We start from the raw sequence: 22,713 nt of genomic DNA, 5'->3' as shown, positions 1-22,713 counted from the left end.
TTTGCCGGTAAATCTACTAAAAAACAATAGTATTTTTTTTACAACAATCTCGAGCCAATCAGAATCAATTCCCAGACCCATTATTTTCATTGGACAGGACAGGAGGTCAGGGTGCAGACGCGCCCCTCTCTACGCGGGTTGTGCCTGGAAATGTTGGCCTACACAAGTGAACCACCCTTTGCCAGGATAACGAGGAGCATGGCGTGGAAACGTTAAAGCACAAAGGGTTAAAATAGTCACGTGTGATCACTGCACCAACCTTTATATTGGCATTCCTAACATCTGAAACCATGTCATAATTTACATCGTTTACATTAAGACAGTAAACGATACAAAGTAGACTTATTAAATAACTCAATTATGCAGTTTGACCATATATTGAGACCCCTTACTTGATTCAATGAACAAAATAACTTGCCAGGTCATAGCCGCGCATCATTCGCAGGAAAGCTTATCCCAACTGTAGTGCAGTTGCTCTACATTTAAGAGCCTGATGACCAGGTTGTCATTGTGCAGGGGCGGACCAGCATGTGCTACATCAGAAATGGAGGGCCTCTTTGAATTACAGGTTAATTCACTTGGGAAACATTGATTGTAAGCCTTGTTGTGAAGGGCTATGAAACACTGGTGTTCCTTAAACATGCTTTACCAAAGTTAAACATTAAGCTTGGCCCACTGTATCAAGTCAAGTGGGCATTTTACTGCAAAACAGCCGTTTAGTAATTAGGCCAACCATTTCAGTGTAACTAGTTTACTGCATGCTACAGGTGCTCATGTACATGAGAATCCATTGTCAAAAGCCAAGCTGCTACCTCAGCCCATGCTAAACAAATAAATTAACTTTTTCCAGCCTCAAGGGAGCCTCGAGGTGCTAGAGGCCGAGTTATAATGGCTGAAGAACTATGCCCGAGAGCTTCTACTTTCTGGCCACCTTACGCCAGTTGACGAGCCAAATAGCAGGAACGGCTATTACTGTACCAAATGAAGCAATTGCAGAGTAGAGTCAAGCACAAATGATTTTAAAAGTAGTTTATTTTACAGTGCAATTAAGGAAAATGTAAACAAGTATGCAATACAACTGCACAATGAGTCCTATACATCCATATACAAAACTGCCCAATGGGCGACTTCAAGTTTGTCATAAAGTTGACGTTTCATAAACTAGACATTCAAAGTAGGCAATCCATGTTTTGTTACAATGTGAAAAGAAGGGACATGGTAAAATACACGAAACTCTGAAAGTACATTCGAAAAAAAAAAATACAGAACGGCAAGAACGATAAAGGCAGTCTTTGGTTTGAGGAAACTTCCACCCGTCATCCGTCTGAAGGTTGGGCTTCTTCAGAGTCTGAGGATTCTCCTTCGGCCACCCTCTCACTACAAGAGCCAGACTCCTCTTCCAGAGTCATCTCACCTTCTTCTTCTTCTTCTTCCTCCTCCTCCGCCTCCTCCTCCTCCTCCTCCTCGTTCACATCAAGGGCTATCTCCCTCAGTTCCTCCAAGTTCTCCGGGCCCTTTCCAGTGAGCCTCTAAAAAGAGGAGTCCGGTTACACCACCATAACCTGCACATCATCTCAAATGCAGTGGGCTGCAAATACTTCATGATAAGACCATTGCCCCCAGACTCCTAGTACACTTGCCAAGAAGTAACAACATTTATGATGCATAACTCTAACAATTAAAATATTATACAATAGTACAAATTGGTGAATATGGTAACTAGACGACATTTGCAAATGGCAAATAAATGTGTACAGCTATATGGTCCATAGGTTTGTTTAAACAAAAACTATATAAAAACACAACATTAGGTGCAGTCAATGTTCCCTCACTTCAATCTCAATATACGACTATCAAATAATGCATACCTCAATCATGTCAGCCATGTATTGAACATGTTGCGCAAGTTCCTGCAGTTCCTCATTCTCCGTCTTCAGCTGGCATATTTGCTCATCTCTGACCTCAATGTCTTTGTGGAGCTGTCAGAGGTAAAGAAATTGATTTACTTGAAAGTAAAACGAAGCATGTTCCAAGTTAAAAACAAAATAATTGTACCAATTTAGGCCACGCCAAAACTGCCACACAGCATTCATAGTGAGTCCCACAGGGGAGTGGGTGCATCTTTATTGGAAAAAATGCATGTCCTGGTTTTTGCATTTTCATTATGCCGTCACTATGTGTACGCAGTATAAGAAAAATAAATATAAAAGAAATCATGCTTCACTAAAGGCAAAATGAGGCATCAACCCAATCCTTTCACAGTCGAGTTGTAATGGAAGTGCAACCCAACACTTTTAGCATCCGATTGCTCAAGGAAACCGCTGGGAGCGTGGGAACAGCTCACCCAACAGCTAAACATTAGCACGGAGGCTCAGTGATCAACTCACCTTCTCGTTCTCCTGGAGAACATTGTACAAGGCTTTTCTGCGCTCGTCTGCCACTTCTTTCCAGTACGTAGAGGGGGGCGTTTCTGAGTCAGGGCAGGGAGAGAGCAGTTAGAACACCAAATGTACACCAGTGAAATAGGGAATACTACCCAGGAGATGTGCCATGTTAACAAAGTAGACCTACCTTTGACCATCAGCTCATAGGCTTCATTTGAGATACCATCTGGCGAATCTTCAGTTTGGGTCGATTTGACTTCGGCCTTCACCCTCTTTGATCCCTTCTCTTCTTCTATGGCCCATTGTTTCCTTTTGGGAACAATTTTCCCCACCTGTGAATAAGCAAATTATATCCGGTTAGCATGAGCATCATGCTTCAGTAACTTCCCTCAACACATTGCAAATCCAAGTACAAAAGTTATAAGTTAGTGCATACTTTTGATATCTTTCCCATGTTTTTGTTGGCAACAGAAGGCTGTAGGACCTGAAGTGTTTTTCTTTTGGGCTCCATCGTTTGGCTTGGCTGTTTTAGGAAGCTCTGTAGGAGAATGACAGGGAAAATTCTGTTATCGAAAGGTTCTAGGAGTTTCTAATAAGCTTTGCCAGTGAAATGGGTTAGGTCATATATGAAAGCTCCATCTACAACTACTACTGTCAAAATAATACAAAGCTTTACTCCTCTTCTCTCAAGTGTTCGTCTAAAACCGCCTAGTCGGTTCCCACCGTTACTTTAGTCACAGGGATATTGTTTGGCTGTACTCTAGTTACAACGGTACATGACACAGAAGGGAATTAAGAGAAAGTTGAAGAACCACTGTCGGATTGCCCAAGAAGCGTGGGAAAGGGGCAGGCCAGGTAATAGAGCAACCAGTACAGATGGCAGGGAATTTAATTTGTGATGAACTGGGATAAACTCAATTGGATGCAGTTTATTTTGCATGCCCTTCGATTGTGCAAATCTACAAAATAGATAATTGTTCAGAAGAAAGAAAAAGGTTTTATTTACAGAGTCAAAGATAAAACGAGACCAGCTGTATCTTATCTGGTTTCTCACTGCAATTTACACATTAGTATGTGGATCAGATCTCACAATTAGTATAATTGCTGTATCCCTTCCACAGACAATGAGCAGACCTTTCATGTGCCCACAATGGCTAGGGGTTGGATTCAGAGTAGTACTTATTATACTAGTGTGTTTAACTCGGTGGGAAAATGCCCTCAACTTTATTGGAGGGCATTTGGACAGCCTGAGAGTTTAATGTGTGGTGAAGGATTTAGTTAATGTTTATGGTTAGTACATGAGGTACTCAGTTATTTTACCACTTAGTGTAAATAGTATAAACAAATTATTTACCTGAATGTTTTCTGAAGACCTTCCTGGTTTCATTGTTCTGTTACAACTCATCTGGATTGCCTACTTTGAAAGATACAGGGAGTTTCGTTCAGAGCAATCGTAGAAAGAAAAAATAAAGCAAGCCAAAAACAGGTTAATTTAGATTCGGCTAACGTGGTTATCAATACATTGGTAACGTAGCAAGAAAAAGCCGGACTAAACATACCATAGATTGAATTTGAAGAACATAACCTAAAGTAACCCATATTCTAATGAAGACATTATTACCAGGTTAATGTTTTAGAAACCTTGGCACAATCAGCTAGGGTAGACCAGCAGGGGGACAACAGTATTCCACTCCGTTAATCGAGGGTTTGATTGCGGATTATGTATTAATATTAAACATACCTTCTTCTGGTGGTGGAATTACAAGCTAACGTTTTTGTTGGTCGGTAAACGGCGTTCAGTCGGTCCTATGAACAGATTACCCTCAACGATTGCCTTGCCTGTATTTAATGAAGATCTCGCGCCATGATCTTAAATACGCCCATCCGCTCACGTCACGTGACCAGGGGCGCGCGCCACGGACCTATGGAAATAAGGCGCGCGCCCAGTAAGACGCTTGTTCCTGTTGTTTTGGTACGGGGTCACATGTCCGTCGACGTCACATCTTTGTAGTTGTGCGCAGCCATTTTGAGGAAGGATTTTCAACGACGAGCCTTTGCCATTATTATCTGCGCCGAAGACTCGAAAACAAACCAAAAACATTTGGCAAAATTGTTAAATATGGGCCCACCGGAAGACGAATTACTCCACATGTCGACGGATAGAACGGAGGACCTCCGCTGGATTGTCAATTTATCTTGACATGGCATGCGGGACGGTTTGTGGTCGTGACGACTGAAGAAAAGAACCAGCCGGAGAACAAGCGGAGAGACGCCTCAAAACTTTAGGCGTGGACCGAGTCTCGACCGCTCTCATTGTTCGACGTTCACCGTCTGGTTATAGCTTCGCTGTTTGATTCCGTTTTAGAGGTCGGTGTCTAGACATGGTATATGTCGAAATATATCGAAAATGCTGACCATACGAAAAAACAGTTAGGCACCCGACCGTGCGTGTCTCTGGTCCCGCAGAGCAGACTGTCTGAGTGAACCTAGCAGAAAATGTAAAACACTTCGACATGATGACTGTACGCCAACCATCCCTGGGCCTCAGTTATGCCAAACAGTCAAAAGATAAGATGTAGGTAATTGGTTGGTTCACTACTAGTTAGTGTTTAAGTGTGAGCCTAGATTAGCGTGCTAGCTTAGGTTAGCTAGTTTGCTAACATACCGTACACCGTCATCATGACTATCGACAGTGCAAGGAGAACAGCGGGCCGTGAGCCACATGAATGGCATTAAAACTTCCCAGGAAATGTCAAGTGGCGTCGTAGTTCTCGATGTGAGTTGGTGCCAACGTTTTGTGGCATCTGCGTTTATCTGCCATGGTTGTCTGCACTTCAAAACCGTATGTAAACACGTTCATAGCGCTGAATCCTAGTCATTACTGAACCAATAGACAAACCAACAGTCATGAATGAGAGCCTTTGAAATGTCCCCAGCAATACTATACGTGTCTGCTTGTTTGGGTAGTCTTCCATTTTACTAGCAAAGTATACAAGGTTAGGGTTTTGATAGAAGCCCCCCTTTTATTGATGCAACCTCTAAAGAGACACATTTGAGTTTCTTTATTCAATTTACTTCCGTGCCAACAAATTGCTGACTAGAAGCCTTATGCTCTTATGGAAAAGTAATGTCTTAAATCTAAATTTCGTATCGACCACTAGGGATATGTAGTATCTGATTACCATTCCCGTCCTAAACATTGGCCCTTTAAAAAAATGAAAACGACCGTCTGATAAAAAAAAATTCTATTATTTATTTGCTCGAATTTTCATTTGGTGTCAGTTTTTTTTCCTTAGGTGATAGTGGAAAAAAACTGTTTATGGTTGTTTCTTGACGGGGTAGTTAACAAAATCTATCAAGACCTATTGTAGGACTTTAAAGCTAGGAGTAAACCGAAATTATTCAATAAAAGAGAAGACTACCATCCAAACCTCACAATGGGGGACCCAACCTCGAGAAGGAATCAAACAAGGAATCGACTACGTGCTCAGCTGCGAAAGAAACGAGAATCTCTGGCTGATCAGTTTGACTTCAAGATCTATATCGCCTTTGTATTCAAAGACAAGGTCGGTTCATTGTTATTAAAGGACATCATCTTTTAGGTTTCTTTAAATGTGCCATCCAAATTTTCCAATTGGGTCAAATCACTTCTAATATTAATCACTGGATACATTTTTTTTTCCCGACAGAAAAAGAAGTCTGCACTTTTTGAGGTGGCAGAAGTGGTGCCAGTGATGACAAACAACTATGAAGAAAACATCCTCAGGGGTGTGCGGGATTCCAGCTACTCCCTCGAAAGCTCTATAGAACTCCTGCAAAAGGACGTTGTGCAGTTGCATGCCCCCAGATACCAGTCAATGCGCAGGGTAAGAACAAAAACAAACGTGCATTTGCAATCCTTTAGGACCTTAAAGCAATGGTTCTCATCTTCTCTAGCCTATGCCCCCACATATGGCTTAAGTCATTAACTCATAGCCAATAAGTTCATATATACTGATGCAAGGAAATGACTCTTCATGACCAGGTTCTGTTTTCATGCCATTTCAGGCCAAACTAACCTTGCGCCTATCTTTTTTGCAGACTATCTGTATGTTTGTATGTATAAATAGTATTGCATACATTTTGGTCAGGATGAATTTGTTTGAATAAGCACTTTTTTTCTCGTGTTCTTAGGATGTGATAGGTTGTACACAGGAGATGGATTTCATCCTTTGGCCACGCAATGACATTGAGAAGATCGTCTGTCTGCTGTTCTCCAGATGGAAAGGGGCGGAGGACGAGCCCTTCAGGCCTGTTCAGGTTCGATTACAGATGACCTCACGTAGCCTGTTTTGCTGAAGTTGTATGACTATCGGACTACAGATTGTGCTGTTTGTCAGGACCAGAAGCCTTCATCCTTGCACATTGGATGATTAAGACATGGCAACCTAGGAAATATAATCTTCATAATACTCGGTTGTGGAGATAGACACTGGTGGAATTGATTAGAACTTGATGTTGATGTGCTAAACAGATGTATTTTTAATCATAGCCACTTGGGATTCAACTCAAGTCTCACATGACCACTAACTGCTCCTAATTAGCGGATAATGACTTTTAGTAATGTCATAACCGTTACTTTATCTTTGTATTTGTGAGCGGCTGTCATTCATGGTAGTGTTCAACAGTTCTTTGCTGTGGACAAAGTGTTTAGAAATGCATAATATAAGTAATTTGATAATCGTAGCGTATTTCGTTTTTTTCCTTTCCAGGACGACTTCCTCTTAATGTGTATTTTGCTTTTGATCTATTTATATATTTATGGTTTTCAGGCCAAGTTTGAGTTTCATCATGGCGACTATGAAAAGCAGTTCTTGCATGCTGTGGGCCGTAAGGACAAGGCTGGGATGGTTATGAACAACCCCAATCAGTCTGTATTTCTCTTCATGGATAGACAGCACCTGCAGGTAATTCAGCCAATTGGAACAGCTGGGGATGTTGTTAAGCCATCTGTAGAGATAATTAAATGCATGTTATACCGCATCTCAATCCCAACCATATATTTTTATCTCTGCAGACTCCTAAAACCAAGGCAACTGTTTTCAAGTTGTGCAGCCTCTGCCTATACTTGCCCCAGGACCAGCTGACCAGCTGGGGTGTTGGAGAGATAGAGGACCACCTCCGCCCATACATGCCTGACTAAGGCCTACCTCCTTCACCCAGCCACAAAGGGAAGGCACCCCCAACCTCCTCTCCCTCTGACTGAAGCAGTTGACCTAGTCACCTCCACTGTCCTCCATCCAATAGAAATGAACTTGTGCTTGGATCCCCTTTTTTTCTTTTGGTTTATGTTATGTTACCCATGTGGTCCCCTCTCCATGACCCGAAGCTGACTCAGTTCCCATCGTTTGGTTATGCTCTGCTCACCCTCCCCGGTGCTCCACTCTCCCACCCCTATTTTTGGATTGCTCTTCCTCACTTTGTTCCTGTCTGCCTCCTCCATAACCTCCCCACTTAAGCATCTGGTTTTGTTTATTAAACCTGCACAAACATTCATTTTGTTACTTTATTTTTTTCAATAGATTTTTTTTTTCTGACTGGTTGGTCATTCACTCGGAGCCACGCTGTCAATGACACCTGTCACTGAAGGAACTCTTATGTTGCATCACAACAGGAACAAACAGGTTTTCATGGTGGATGCGTTTGTGATCTTTGCTGTCATAGAAGGCTTGTGAAAGAGTGAATTGTAAGGGAAGGGGGTCAAAGATAGATTTCTAGAACTACTTCAATCTGTTTGACTGGATGGGCGCAAATAGGCGTTTAACTCGTAGATGCAAAGATAACGAGAAACATTTGTCAATTTGTACGTTTGGCTTCACTTCTCATTTTACGCCTGCCTTAGATTGTTTATGCTGGACATTTTGTGTCATTTCTTTCCTCGGAAACAGGCTAACCATTGCCTTGGATAGAAGGTCTTGAGTAACTTTGAAGGTCATACAAACCAAAGTTCCAAGATACTTTTTAGCCGCTGACTGACTCCATGCAAGCTGTTAATTTACTATCCATCCAACCTACTTAACTCATGTTATCTTTTTTTGTGTTGGCAGGGATAACTGGGGGGGGGGGGGGGAGGGATACAACACTGAGAAGCTAATGTTTAAAAAATGTAGTGTACCTAACAAAAAGCAGATCTGATTTTTCTTTAATGTGGGATTGAATAGGATAATTTGCTGCATTATTTTTGGATTAACCTTGTTTAAGTTGGGAAGCATATGATAATGGTTTTGTTTGCTAATTCAGTGTGTTCAGTAGAAGGGTTGAGGGGCTTTTCTTTTCAGTTTATCCTGTAATGATTCTCAAATCAATATTGCTGAGCATATCCCAATACAATGCAAATTCTGAATAATTATGGTCTGTTTTTATTGCATGTACACACATTTGTACAGTGGTTCAGTGTTGATTGTAGAAAATTGGTAATTAGTGAAAGTCAAGGGAAACATGAACAATTTCAGCATGACATAATTGCATTACAATACATTCATAACTGAAAACCATTTGCCCAAAGAAAATCAACGATTTACAGAGCCCAATTAAGGACAAAGGTTACCTCTGAAAGTCACCAACATATTGTTGAGGCATTATATTTGAGTAACACGGTGGATTAACAGGAATACATTTTAACTGTTTCCAAGGTGCTTTGTATGTCTTCCCTGCGCAATGACTTTGCCAGTAGACTTGTTGATAAGGTCCACACTTGCAAATGCCAAGGTCTTCCCTTGTTTCAGAACTTGAGCAGTGATCAGCACATCCTCTCCAATCTTGGCAGCATTCATGTACCTGTTTAAGAAATGTTTAAATACAGTACCAACCTGAAGTCCAAGTCAATTATACATGTCTTTATATATAATCAGATATATAGATATTTCTTACGTTATATTCATGTCAACACTGACTCCTGGTGACCCGCGTTCACTGTACATGATGGCTGTGGTAGAGATGATATCCACTAACGTCGCTGTCAGTCCTCCATGAAGTGTGCCTCCACGGTTAGTATGCTCCTCCTCTACCTTCATCTCACACACTACTTTACCAGGGCTCGCCGACAAAACGTTAACCTATGGACGGAGAGAATACATATGCCATAATTCAACTTTGACAAACGAACACTGGCAAGAAGTGTGCAGCATCCACATGCAGAGTTGCACGAATACACGTACCTTACTTATGACTCTGTCGAAACCTGGGGTGTCTGCTATTGATTTCATTATTTGTTTTAGCGAATTTAAGGTTAAAGAAGCCATGACACCTTCCTGGTCAATGTGACACTTGATTCGAATGTTTTTATCTGCGGGTTTGTGTTGGCCAACAAGTACCGATGTTAAAACTAGACAAACGTAAGGTTCCTATCAAATTTGTTATTTTCAAATGTGTGTAGCGATATAATTGAACGTTTAAAAATATGTGAATATCCTAAAAATATAGTTAATCAACCATTTATTTATATATTCGTATTTATTATCGCAGTCGTTTCCCAACTACAGTGGGCCGTTTCAGACACTAATATACCCGGATGCATTTAGGTGGAACACATGCCACTTGTCAAAACGAAAAATCCCACCAGTGCTCTGCTCCTGGAATGGATGAAAAACTTCGCCTTTGTGATGAGTTTGCTAAAATTACAGACAGTGATAGCACTGTAGCTCGATGCTACCTGGCTGAAAACGAATGGGAGATGGAGGTGCAGTATATTTAAACTGTGACTGGGTTATTTTTCTACGGAGCTATCTTATAACGTTAGCCTAAACTCATTGTTGCATGTACATACCTTGTACTAGATTACGTATTTATCACAGCATGTTGTGTGTGTACACAAATTATACAACAGACAACCGTTTAAATACAGATACACCGATGTGACCTAACGCTCTGCATGTTTCACTCCGGATCCAGAAAGCTCTGAACTCCTTCTTCGAAACCAATATGGAGAAAGTGTTTGAAATAGAAGATTCGCCAGTGAAAGTTAAAGGCCGAGCGGTCAAGAGGAAGACAACTGCACACAGTTCACCGGGGGGCTGGTAGGTCAAGTTCAGGTTGAATCCATGTTCCTGGTTTTAGCATCGAGAAGTTCATGATTAACGTCGTAATTAACGTCAACGTATGTGTTTACGAATGCCTTCAGTATAGACCTGACTACGGATGAGCCAGGATGTTCATCAAGTCCTGCCGATGCGGGCAAAACCACCGACGCCACAGAAGAGGAGAATAAGCTGTCACTGGTCTCTTGGAATGTGGATGGGCTGGACACAGATAACCTGCAAGACCGTGCAAGAGGCCTCTGCTCCTACCTAGTCTTGTGCGTCTTTTTTTTTTAAATATATATGTGTATATAATATATATATATATATTAAAACTCCTCCTCTATGTGGTCTTTGCATGTTGCTTTGGGGGAGCAGGCAAAGCCAGTCTCAGAACATAACTACGTAGTTACATAGGGCCATCTCTCTGTCACGTTTTAGGAGTAGGAGGACAATGGCTCTATTTAAAAGTTTTTTTGTTTGTTTATTGTCCGGGTTAATGTCATCTTCTGTATCCATAGATACACTCCTGATGTGGTATTTCTCCAGGAACTCATTCCTCCCTACGTCGAGTACTTGAAGAAGCGAGCCGTAAGCTACACACTCATTGAAGGTAGGTACAAGTCGTGCTCTTGAAAAACAGAAGAAACGTTGCAGCATCATCCCATAACCCTGTTTGCTTCTGCTTCTCTGCTGCTAACCAGGTGGGGAGGAGGGCTATTTCACTGGGATGATGCTGAAGAAGAGTCGTGTCAAGCTGCTGGGGTCTCAGATAGTTCCCTACACCACCACCCAGATGATGAGGAATCTGCTCTTGGTTCAGGTGGCTTAAGTTCCCTGACGGGACGTCTCCCACCTTGATGCCAGTGCAGTTCATTCCGATATCCTCACCCTCCTGTGTGCATGGTGCCGACTGAATATTCATATTCATATTCATAGTCAATGAATACTTGAAGATGTGTGAGCAAGATCGTGTGATACATGTATAGTACCTCATTCTTCCGCTTTAGTCCAATTGTTCTCAACCTTATTTGGTATGTGACCCCATTTTGAGGTCTGCAAAACATTAGGGATGTCCAAGCAATTAGAAGTGCATTGTGCTACACATGTGTGTACTAACTCGTATAATGCTTGAGGTTATGAATCCGTATGCAGCTTTGTTTGTATTCACAGGGCCTTTGCAGAACACAGAACTGAGTCTGGCTCCTCCTCTGTCTCCAGGTGACGTTCCAGGGCCAGGAGCTGAGCCTCATGACCTCCCACCTGGAGAGCTGCAAGGCCCAGGCTGGGGAGCGCATGAAGCAGCTGAAGCTGATCATGCAGAAGATAAGTGAGGCGCCCAACGACGTCACCGTCCTCTTCGGGGGGGACACGAACCTGCGAGACGCAGAGGTCAGTGTAGTGTCTCTCGGCCACCAATGAAATTGTGTTTTGTTGTTGTTGTTGACGTCGTCGTCTCCGCAGTCACTTTTATTCAGAGTGCCCTGCAGTGGTTTGGGATACATGTGAGGCAGGTAGGATGGATTTAAGTATGTCTTTAGGTATACCTCAGCTTCATCCAGCTCTCATCGTGAAAGTCTACTCACCTGAGTCATACCTGTGTTGGAGGGGGATGTGTGGCCTATGAGAGGGGTCCTTCAGCTGACCTTACCACATCAGTGGTGTCAAATATCAGATTCTAAATACCTATTGTCTGATCGCCGACAATCTCAAATCTGGGTGAACAGGGAATGTACAATTTCCCTTTGTATTTTTTTCGACCAATCACGTGCCAGGAGGCAGGAAATTCAGGCGTCTCAGTACCCCAACGGAGGAGTACTGAAGACGAGGGCAAAACGAGTACGGCTCAACCGTACCGCATCCTGCAGTGGAAACGCGCCATATGTCCCCTTATGAAAGCATTATCTACCCACACAAATTCCTTTCCTTTGGTAGAATATCTGTATAGAAACAGGAAACAAGCCGTAAATCCAACCCTTGAAGGGCTGGTTTCCGGCCCAGGTGCTGTGCCGTCTCCCCCCAGAAGGTCTGCTATAACAAAGTATGACTGATGGCTCCAAGATTACCGCATCAGTAATATAACTATATGTATGCATTGGCGAATGACTGAAATAATAGTAAGTCACAATAGCCAGGGAAGCTCAGCCACTAGCCACTATCCTTGCCAGCTCACCCGTCCCCCTTTATAACCCAAGAGGAGAAATCCTTTATTCATCCCAGATGGTAAGTTTCTGTAAACCTGCTAGTTTCAGCTCCCCTTTTTAAACACACAACGTTCCCCATCCCAGGTGGCTAAGGTGGGCCTGTCCAGCGGCGTGATAGACGTGTGGGAGAAGCTGGGCAGGCAGGAGCACTGCCGCTACACCTGGGACACCAAGGCCAACAGCAACAAGAAGGTGCCCTACGTCAGCCGCTGCCGCTTCGACCGCGTCTACCTGCGTCCGGCCAGCAGGGAGGGCGTGCCGCGCCTGCTGCCCGACCACATGGCCCTGCTGGGGCTGGAGAAGCTGGACTGCGGCCGCTACACGTCCGACCACTGGGGAGTCTACTGCAGCTTCTCCGCCGCTGTTTAGCCACAGATTCAATCCCCCCCCCCCCCCCCCCCAAAAAAATAAGTCATGGCTCAAGGTTCTTGGTTGATTCCTTTTTTTGTTAAACATGAAAAAAAATCTGGACTCCTTTGTTGACGATTACTGCTTTCTCTGTGAAAGCTCATGCTCTGGCCTTATCTGAGGTTCACATTTCCTGGCATGGATTGACTACGGTCTGACTTCGCTTTTTTAGCTCTTTCTTGGTCGATTTGCATTTTTTTTAAGAATTATTGTTGCTTGATTGCTTTCACTACTGCACTCGTAATAGGTTTATTGAAATGCATTGATAATAATAATAACTAAATAAAACGTTTTATGTTAAACTCAAACATCTGTTTTGTTTTCTTTAGCGACAACATCGGTGTTAGGCAGTCTTTTTCCCAGATAACACTGCAGTGTCATCACCAACATCCGGTTCGTGACAATCCTAAAACTATAAATACAGAGGCTTTCATCAGTGGGCCATAGGCTCAATCCCTATTGTGTTACCTCATTTGAATCGATACATTGAATGTCATTGAAACCACTTTGGCTAAAAACTATTTATTTGTGTTACAATTTGGTTTTTGTGTTGGAAATGGGGCTGAAATGCAAGTTTTTGTTACACTGGATGACGAAGTTTGAGGTACAAATGAGTAGGCTATGTATATGAACGTGTGACTATAAATTACACGAAGAAAAATAGTATTACAATTTGAAGTGTAGTGCTGTGAATTGACCACTAGAGGGGGGCTTATTTTCATTGTGCTTTGGCTCATTTGTGCCGAGTCTGCAGAACTATTATCTCCAGTATTGGTAGTCGGGAGAATCTGCCAATACAAGGTGATTCATTTTACGAGTCAATTCATGAACCACCAAACACTCATTCAGGGAGGAAGGCCGAGCTCTCTGAGTGGCCAACGACGTGCGTCGCGACGTAGGTCGCATTGGTCGCGTCGTAGGTCGCATTGGTCGCGTCGTAGGTCGCATTGGTCGCGACGTAGGTCGCATTGGTCGCGACGTAGGTCGCTCGTCTGGCTGCTTTCAGCCGCTGTGGTCGCTGGCTGGCTTGGTCGCTGAAAATCTATGGGCGGTCGTTTATCAGTTAATTTGCATGTTAAGGTAACTTAACGTTTTTTTTTGCGACAGTTGAAGTACCAGAAAGCCATGCTCTCTGGCGAAAGCTTCCTACAGCTCTTTATTGCAAATATTATTTTTATATTTTTATATTGAAGTAGGCCTACAATTTAAAATTAGGAAATCGTTGGTCCATCAGTGTCAATAAAATATATTAGTTGTAATTTGGGGCGGATTCAAATAATGTATTTTAGATATTATATAGCCTATTTGTTTTGTTATATGACAGTAAGCCTAATAAGGTATATTATACACAAACTTCTTCGTTATAGAGTGATATAGCCTATTAGTTGTAATTTGGGGTGTATTCAAATAATGTATTTTATATATAGCCTTTTTGTTTTGTTAAATGTCATTAAGCCTAATAAGGTATGTTATGCACAAAGTTCTTCGTTATAGAGTGATATACGATGATATAACTGCAAAGTGTAGAAATAGGCCTAATTGTCACAGTGGTACAAGCGGTAGTGACGCCTGGTTAGTAATCAAGAAGCCAGTTGTTCGATTCTCTCCGGGGTCAGATACTTTTCTGCACTTTTAGTCAAACTTACTGACGCAATCGGCCTCTTTCATTTGAGCATTTTTGTATGTTTTAGTACGATGGTATGATAATTATACGACGTAATGACGGGCTGCGACGCCTGGCTGGTATCGGCTGGCTGGCTGCGACGACAGGCCAGCCACGGCTGGCCGCTGTCTGCGGCTGGCAGCTGGCTCTGGCAGGCTGACCGACTAGGTCGCGACCGTAAAAGCGTTGCGATCCTTTTGGCGGCAAATAGGTCGCAACCAACCAGAGGTATGGCTGAATGAGCGACCTGTGGCAGCCAGCCATTGTCACCATGGCTGCTACCATAACCAAATAACTGTTATCAGTTAACATCTCATTGAACAGAATAAATACACGTGCGTCAGTATAATAAAAACGTACATACACTAATATATAGGCCTATTGGTCTATCCATCTATATTTAATTAATTTTAAATTAACTTTGTAATACAGTGTGTACACATTTATATTGATTATATTGTACAGCCTATTGATTGGTTAAATGTCAAAGACTAATAAAATATCCTATGAAGAAAGACAGTTATAGTGTAATATACAACACTGTCGAAATGTATCGAATAAAACAATGGGGGCAACACCAAGGACGCGGGAAGTCAGTCCCAGGGGGGGGGGGGTGCTGAGAGAGTCTATATAATGACGTCATAATAAATCCTGCGCAACATCCATTGTTTACAGAGACGAGATGACGGGTGACGTCAGATTCAGGGCTCCGCTCTGATAAACACTCTACTGGTGTGTAAAAAGAGTTCTGCCAACTAGCCACTGTTATTCTCAAACGTTAGCAAGTAAACAATGTGGAAATTATGCCTGCGAATTATAAAGTCAAGTATAACCATTGTGTTGACTTTATCCGGTGCCTTGATGGTGCATTTGTAACCAGGGTGAAACAACATATTTTAGTTTTGATGAAATATCACCAAATTCTGATTAATAAGAAACAAATATATGTTTAAGCTATGTTCAAGGTACCTTTTGTAACCTGTTCCAACCCCTATGTCAATGTGTTTTCAATACCTGTACTGTCGCTTTAAGAAAAGTTCGTGTCTTAGTGACGTATAGGCAGCGCCAAGCTCAGAATGCCGTTGGCTATCTGAGTGGAGGTATGTTGATGTATTTGTCGTCACATTCTGAGCATATAAATCGTTTTTATATAATGTAAATGTTATATATGAATATTCTACAGCACTGTTATGAACATGCTACAGCACTGTTATAACAGCTAACGCTTTGAAAATGTACCTTTTGAGAGTTTATTGTAGATATGTGCATCAGAGTTTCCGTTTGTTTGGTTGCTAGGCGGGAATGTGGTCCTGCTATGACGGTTTACATGACGATGACATGATTTTCTTTGGCTCATCCAGGTAATAATAATAATAATACATTTAATTTAGAGGCGCCTTTCAAGACACCCAAGGTCACCTTACAGAGCATATAGTCATCATTCAAAACTATGTAAAACAGACTAGGAATAAAAGGAAAACAGAGGTCAAACATGAAGAATAATAATAATTAATAACACTCAAAGACGCCTAAAGTGAAGGGGGGACCTCACTAACCACCACCAATATGTAGCACCCACTTGGGTGATGCACGGCAGCCAATCGGTGCCAGAACGCTCACTACACACCAGCTTGAGGTGGAGAGTTAGGGATGAGGTGGAGAGTGAGGGAAAAGAACATATTTAAACACTATCGATCACATGTAAACACTATCGACCACACTTAAACACTATCGACCATATTCAAACACTATGGACCACATGTAAACCCTATCGACCACATGTAAACACTATCGCCCACATTTAAACACTATCACCCACATTTAAACACTATGGACCACACGTAAACCCTATGGACCACATTTAAACACTATCGCCCACATTTAAACACTATCGCCCACATTTAAACACTATGGACCACATTTAAACACTATGGACCACATGTAAACCCTATCGACCACATGTAAACCCTATCGACCATATATAAACACTATCGACCACATTTAAACATGTAAACCCTATCGACCACAATTAAACACTATCGACCACAATTATACACTATCGACCACATTTAAACATGTAAACCCTATCGACCAGATTTAAACACTATCGACCACATCCAAACACCATCGACCACATTTAAACACTCTCGCCCACACCTACACACTATCGACCACATTTAAACACTATCGACCACATGTAAACACTAGCGACCACACTCAAACACTATCGACCACATTATTATTAGGTATGAATGTTTTATCTGATTTGTGTATATTATCTATGCGGGTTATGTTTATGTTTGTTGGAGTGCAGTCAAATCGCATTCATTATGCTATTTTGTTTATTTTTATGTTATTATATATTGTGAGAATGCCGTTGGCTATCTGAGTGGAGGCGGGAATGTGGTCCTGGCTATGACGGTTTACATGACATGATTTTCTTTGGCTCATCCAGATCCAGATACAAATAAATGAGAAACCCTCCACTGTTGTCCAGCCGTCCTTCCACCCTTCCAACGCATTCGCCAGAACACAACGCAGATCAACACTCGTTACACATTGATAATTTCGGAGGTTAACACTCTGAACAGCTCAGGTTCGGATCCACGCAAAAACGTCGACAGGGGTACCACTGTCGATATTTATCCATTAAAACATAGGGGGTAACACTGTCGTTTACATCAAATGAAACATGAGGGGAAACACTGTAAATTGTTATTGGTCAACATGGAAAAACATGAGGGGTAATGCTGCTATCCATTTGGATGTACGAAGTGGTAAAGTCGCAAATCTCCCAGCTTTCTTGCGGCATTTCACTGAGGCACGCCCCCTTTCGGTCGTAGTATCTCGTTGCTTTCAAAGTAGAGCGAGCAGATCTGTACAACTAGCAAAGAAGATGGCTGCGCCCATAGTCAATGGGGATTGAGCTGTATTTTCTTTGTATTTGTACCACGTTGGGGGTTGTAATGTCGATTTTAAATCCTCTTACACACTTGATTTCATTGCTGCTTTAATCCGGTCACCAATTTATGCATTGCACGGTCATGCTTTGCGTGCAATTCAATGTAAAGTCGTGTTTTCAAGCTGGTTTGCTAAAGAGGCTATGTTGCTAATGATGACTAGCCCGCTACTACCCCTCGTGGCTCGACAGAAACACGACAGAACTTGTTGAAATTAAAATTGGCGAAAATGGCAAGATATTATTGCAATGTAAAAGGCTTGCAATGTTAATGTTTCTGTAAAGGCTGGCGACCATTATACTGGATTATTCTTTTTTTTCCAAAATAGTTTTCTTCTCAAACTCGTCGGGAACAAATGGCAAACTGGAAGGCTGGAGCAAGGGAAATACGGCACGTTCTCGCTGAAGCTGGTCGTTCGTACCAGCCTACCATCAAAATGGATAGCAGCATAACTCGTTTTTTATCAGCCGTCATGAAATAAACATAAGGGGTAACACTGTTGATATTTATCAAATAAAACAACGGGGGTAACACTTTTCTTTGGTCTTCATGGAAAAAAACATAAGGGTTGAAAAAAACCATAACTGTTGTTTTTTATTGGTCGTCATGAAAAAAAACATAAGGGGTAACACTGTTGTTTTTTATTGGTCGTCATGAAAAAAAACATAAGGGGTAACACTGTTGTTTTTTATTGGTCGTCTTGAAAAAAAACATAAGGGGTAACACTTGTTTTTTATTGGTCGTCATGAAAAAAAACATTAGGGGGTAACACTGTTGTTCTTTATTGGTCATCATGAAATAAAACATGGGGGGTAACACTGTTGTTTTTCTTTGGTCGTCATGAAAAAAAACATAGCGGTTGAAAAAAAAAAATATGTTTTTTATTGGTCGTCATGAAAAAAAACATAAGGGGTAACACTGTTGTTCTTTATTGGTCGTCATGAAAAAAAAACAAGGGGTAACACTGTTGTTTTTTATTGGTCGTCATGAAAAAAAACATAAAGGGTAACACTGTTGTCTTTGACAAATAAAATATAAGGGGTAACACTGTCGTTTTTTATTGGTCATCATGAAAAAAAACATAATGGAAATAATAGAAATACACACATACATTTTAATGTCATTTATATCCTCTTTATTGATGATTTATTATTGTGTAATGTCATCGCCTCAGTGGTGCAGTGGAGTGCACTCTGCCTAACCCACTGGCGGCCGTGGCTCAATTTCTGTGGAAAACACAATATCTTAAATTTTAAACGTAATGCTATCATGTCATATATAACCACAGATATTTTTAAATTATAAATCTCAGTGGGAAGTGGAGAGAGCTGTGAGCTTACCCCCTGGAGACCGGGGTTCAAGTCTGGTTGATGTCGTCTGTTGGAAAACTCTTATCTCTATTTCATGCGAATTATAAAGTCAAGTATAACTATTGTGTTGACTTTATCCGGTGTCTTGATGGTGCATTGATAATTTCGGTGGTTAACACTCTAAACAGCTCAGGTTCGGATCCACGCAAAAACGTCGACAGGGGTAACACTCGTTTTTTATTGCTCAACACGGAAAAAACATTAGGGGTAACTGTCGTTTTTTATCGGCCGTCATGAAAAAAAACATAAGGGGTAACACTGTTGTTTTTTATTGGTCTTCATGAAAAAAAACACAAGGGATAACACTGTCGTTTTTTATTGGTCGTCATGAAAAAAAACATAGGGGGTAACACTGTTGTTCTTTATTGGTCGTCATGAAAAAAAACATAAGGGGTAACACTGTTGTTTTTTATTGGTCGTCATGAAAAAAAACATAAGGGGTAACACTTGTTTTTTATTGGTCGTCATGAAAAAAAACATAAGGGGTAACACTGTTGTTTTTTATTGGTCGTCATGAAAAAAAACATAATGGGTAACACTGTCGATATTTATCAATTAAAACATAGGGGGTAACACTGTCGTTTTTATCAAATGAAACATGAGGGGTGACACTGTCGTATATTACAGTTTTTGTTTTTGGTCTGTTGGCTGCAAAACATTCTGAGTTAGCATACATACTTGATGATTGAGCCACTTTACACACACTTTTTATCTACTATAGATTTGTATAGTCACTGGCCCCCTTTAAATTGTGCATTTATGCTATTACTATAGCCTACTATTATTATTGACACTTTTCTTTTTAGAAAATTGTAACTTTAATTTAAATTTTCATATTTTGTTCTTTGGTTTATACTTTTGAATACTTGACTATCATGATTCGTGGCACATTATATATTTATTTGTACTCTTTTTTTTACGGTATTGGGTCTGTGAATTAGAGTTTTTATTTGTTTTGTTACACTTATATCAAAGTATATTACACTATAACTTTCTTCATAGGATATTTTATTAGTCTTTGACATTTATCAAACCAATAGGCTATACAATGTAATCAATATAAATATTGTAAACATCACTGTATTGCAAAGTTAATTCAATATTAATTAAATATAGATGGATAGACCAATAGGCCTATTTATTTATATATATTATAAAAAGGCCTATTGGTCTATCAATATCTAAGCTAGGTATATATTATTCTTTTTTATTATACTGACGCACGTACCGTATATTTATTCTGTTCAATGAGATGTTAACTGATAACATATAGGCTTTTGGTTATGGTAGCAGCCATGGTGACAATGGCTGGCTGCCACAGGTCGCTCATTCAGCCATACCTCTGGTTGGTTGCGACCTGCCAGAGCCAGCTGCCAGCCGCAGCCAGCGGCCAGTGGCCAGCGGCAGACAGCGGCCAGCCGTGGCTGTTGTCGCAGCCAGCCAGCCGATACCAGCCAGGCGTCGCAGCCCGTCAATACGTCGTATAATTATCATACCATCCTACTAAAACATACAAAAATGTTAAAATGAAAGAGGCCGATTGCGTCAATAAGTTTGACTAAAAGAGCAAAACTATGACCATCCGTGGAGAGAATCGAACACCGGCCTTCATGATTGCTAACCTAGCATGACTACCGCTTGTAACACTGTGGCATTGGCTTCATATTATTGCACTTATATTTATGTTCATCACTCTATAACGAAGAACTTTGTGCATAATATACGTTATTAGGCTTAATGACATTTAACAAAACAATTAGGCTATATATAATATATAAAATACATTATTTGAATACGCCCCAAATTACAACTAATATATTTTATTGATACTGATAGACCAACAATTTCATCATTTAAACTGTACTTAAATAGAAAAATATTAAAACAATATTAGCACTAAAGAGCTTTAGGTAGCTTTCGCCAGAGAGCATGGCTTTCTGGTACTTCAACTGACGCAAAAAAAAAGTTAATAACATGCAAATCAACTGATTATATAGACTTTGAGCGAGCCAGCCAGTGACCACAGCGACTGAAAGCAGCCAGACGAGCGACCCACACAGCGACCAATGCGACCTACGTCGCGACGCACGTCGTTGGCCACTCAGAGAGCTCGGCCCTACAGCATTCAGGCTTCAATCTGTTTAGTCCTGTTCATTTTACCCTATTTGACCTGACTAAGATCTCTCAGCCTTAAATAAGTTTATTGGTAAGTCAAATTAAGTGTATTGACAAAGTGTATTGATTGATAAAACCATTTTAGCGTTGACATTTTCCAATATTTCTTTCAATTTGTATTGAATTATTGTTGATAAATATGATTTTATTGTCTACCAGAAATACATTAAAAGATACAATGTTAAAATATCAGAATACACTTGAGTGGTTATCCAATACCTTTGAGCCTTTAAGGATCCCTGTTTGATCAAACCTGCGCATGGCTTCTATTCATCTTAACCATGCCTCTAGGCAGACTGCTGGAGTCAGGCTCCGGTTCAGGTTCAAACCCCTCCACTGCCAGTCAACTCTGCATGGAAACCGGACCCCCAAAAATGCTTGAACTGTCTACGGACCGGGACAACTGTGTGACACACAGGTGGGCGGATATTCGTCAAAAGAAGTTCACCCCTGAGACAGGAACTGAGTTGAAGACTAGTTAGAATAAAAATCGGACCTAGCAGAACCGCATGATTTATTACAGGAGTTATAAACGTTTATTTTGTAAATAAAACTTTATATTCCATCAAAGTTATGCCTCAGACATGAAACAAAATTATGAATTGCATTAGGGAGCATGTTAATACTGTATAAGCTGTGTGTCACATGGCCTTCCCCACACCTTGCCTATTTCTCTGTGATGTAACCAACGGACCTTTGCACAGAACACAGATGTGATGTGTTCTTCCCCCTCCCCGGCCGCTCTGCCCGCCCGCCCGGGTTTAAACATTAACGAGAACGCGCTCTTCACACGGAGCCTCTGAATGTACATGTGGTTGCCTGGCTACTGGGCGCCTTCAGGACCCTCTGTAGAACCTTTTAGCCATTCAGAACACACCTTTTAACATCAGAGCAATAACCGTTAGTTGGATGTTATTTAGGAACATGTTTGATAATAATAATAGTTAATTTATTTTTTATAATACAGCTTATTTGTACAACCTTTTTAATAGCAACGTTTGAAAGAAAAGGCCCAGGAAAGAAAATGAGTGAATGACTGAAAGCAAGGTATATCAATAGGGGTTGTGCATCCTTATTACTTTAAAAATCAATTTCGTTTTTGACTAATATGCCCTTCATCCTATCACACAAGGTTAAAGGGCATTCTTATGCAGTCTCTGTTTATTAACCCCATTATCAACTGCATCACTCTAATGAACCGAGCCAGAGAAGTAAGAGGAATCACGCAGACGCTGTGACGTGTTGTTCCAGCAAGACATTCGATGCAATCAACAGATAGCCACTAAGAAGGACCAGAGAGTGTTTAACACAGCCTTCCCTTAATTAACAGTGGCCTTTTGAGAGGACCAACTTTGTCAGGAGAGAGAGTCTCAACTGAGTCGTCGCCACCAGGTCCAAAGTAGCTCTCAGATGGCCCCAGATGGAGGCAACAGCTGGAACCAGCGGAGCCAAGACAGCAGTCACATGGTTCACGGGACAGCCTTTTGCCAGAGGA

The 22,713-nt window shown here is 41.2% G+C and overlaps 4 protein-coding genes across 5 annotated transcripts; 2 read left to right on the top strand and 2 right to left on the bottom strand.

Annotated features, from left to right (window-relative positions):
* Nucleotides 1-1,014: 1,014 nt before the first annotated feature.
* Nucleotides 1,015-4,286, bottom strand: gmnn (geminin DNA replication inhibitor). 2 transcript variants are annotated; one of them, XM_060044279.1, is made up of 7 exons: nt 4,126-4,286; nt 3,739-3,801; nt 2,821-2,922; nt 2,572-2,716; nt 2,388-2,470; nt 1,869-1,979; nt 1,015-1,529 (listed from the first exon to the last, which is right to left on the bottom strand). In XM_060044279.1, exons 2-7 carry the CDS (start codon nt 3,787-3,789, stop codon nt 1,317-1,319), a joined length of 705 nt encoding a protein of 234 aa, XP_059900262.1. In that variant the 5' UTR covers nt 3,790-3,801; nt 4,126-4,286; the 3' UTR covers nt 1,015-1,316. The 2 variants fall into 2 exon arrangements, with proteins under 2 accessions (XP_059900262.1, XP_059900263.1); XM_060044280.1 differs by having other exon boundaries at nt 3,739-3,798; nt 4,126-4,283.
* Nucleotides 4,287-4,346: 60 nt separating this feature from the next.
* c22h6orf62 (chromosome 22 C6orf62 homolog) lies at nt 4,347-8,769 on the top strand. The gene is made up of 5 exons (XM_060044281.1): nt 4,347-5,950; nt 6,074-6,250; nt 6,558-6,683; nt 7,196-7,330; nt 7,441-8,769. Exons 1-5 carry the CDS (start codon nt 5,822-5,824, stop codon nt 7,564-7,566), a joined length of 693 nt encoding a protein of 230 aa, XP_059900264.1. The 5' UTR covers nt 4,347-5,821; the 3' UTR covers nt 7,567-8,769.
* acot13 (acyl-CoA thioesterase 13) lies at nt 8,760-9,740 on the bottom strand. The gene is made up of 3 exons (XM_060044282.1): nt 9,581-9,740; nt 9,294-9,478; nt 8,760-9,200 (listed from the first exon to the last, which is right to left on the bottom strand). The coding sequence occupies exons 1-3, from the start codon at nt 9,662-9,664 to the stop codon at nt 9,041-9,043; spliced, it is 429 nt and encodes a 142-aa protein (XP_059900265.1). The 5' UTR covers nt 9,665-9,740; the 3' UTR covers nt 8,760-9,040.
* A 178-nt stretch (nt 9,741-9,918) lies between these two features.
* tdp2b (tyrosyl-DNA phosphodiesterase 2b) lies at nt 9,919-13,036 on the top strand. The gene is made up of 7 exons (XM_060044278.1): nt 9,919-10,101; nt 10,314-10,438; nt 10,543-10,716; nt 10,960-11,051; nt 11,143-11,261; nt 11,660-11,830; nt 12,727-13,036. Exons 1-7 carry the CDS (start codon nt 9,934-9,936, stop codon nt 13,009-13,011), a joined length of 1,134 nt encoding a protein of 377 aa, XP_059900261.1. The 5' UTR covers nt 9,919-9,933; the 3' UTR covers nt 13,012-13,036.
* The last annotated feature ends 9,677 nt before the right edge of the window (nt 13,037-22,713 follow it).

The sequence above is a fragment of the Gadus macrocephalus genome, chromosome 22, assembly GCF_031168955.1.
Source record: "Gadus macrocephalus chromosome 22, ASM3116895v1".
NCBI lineage: Eukaryota > Metazoa > Chordata > Actinopteri > Gadiformes > Gadidae > Gadus > Gadus macrocephalus.
Note: the sequence above shows the minus strand (reverse complement) of the source record. Positions and strands in the feature narration are given on the sequence as shown.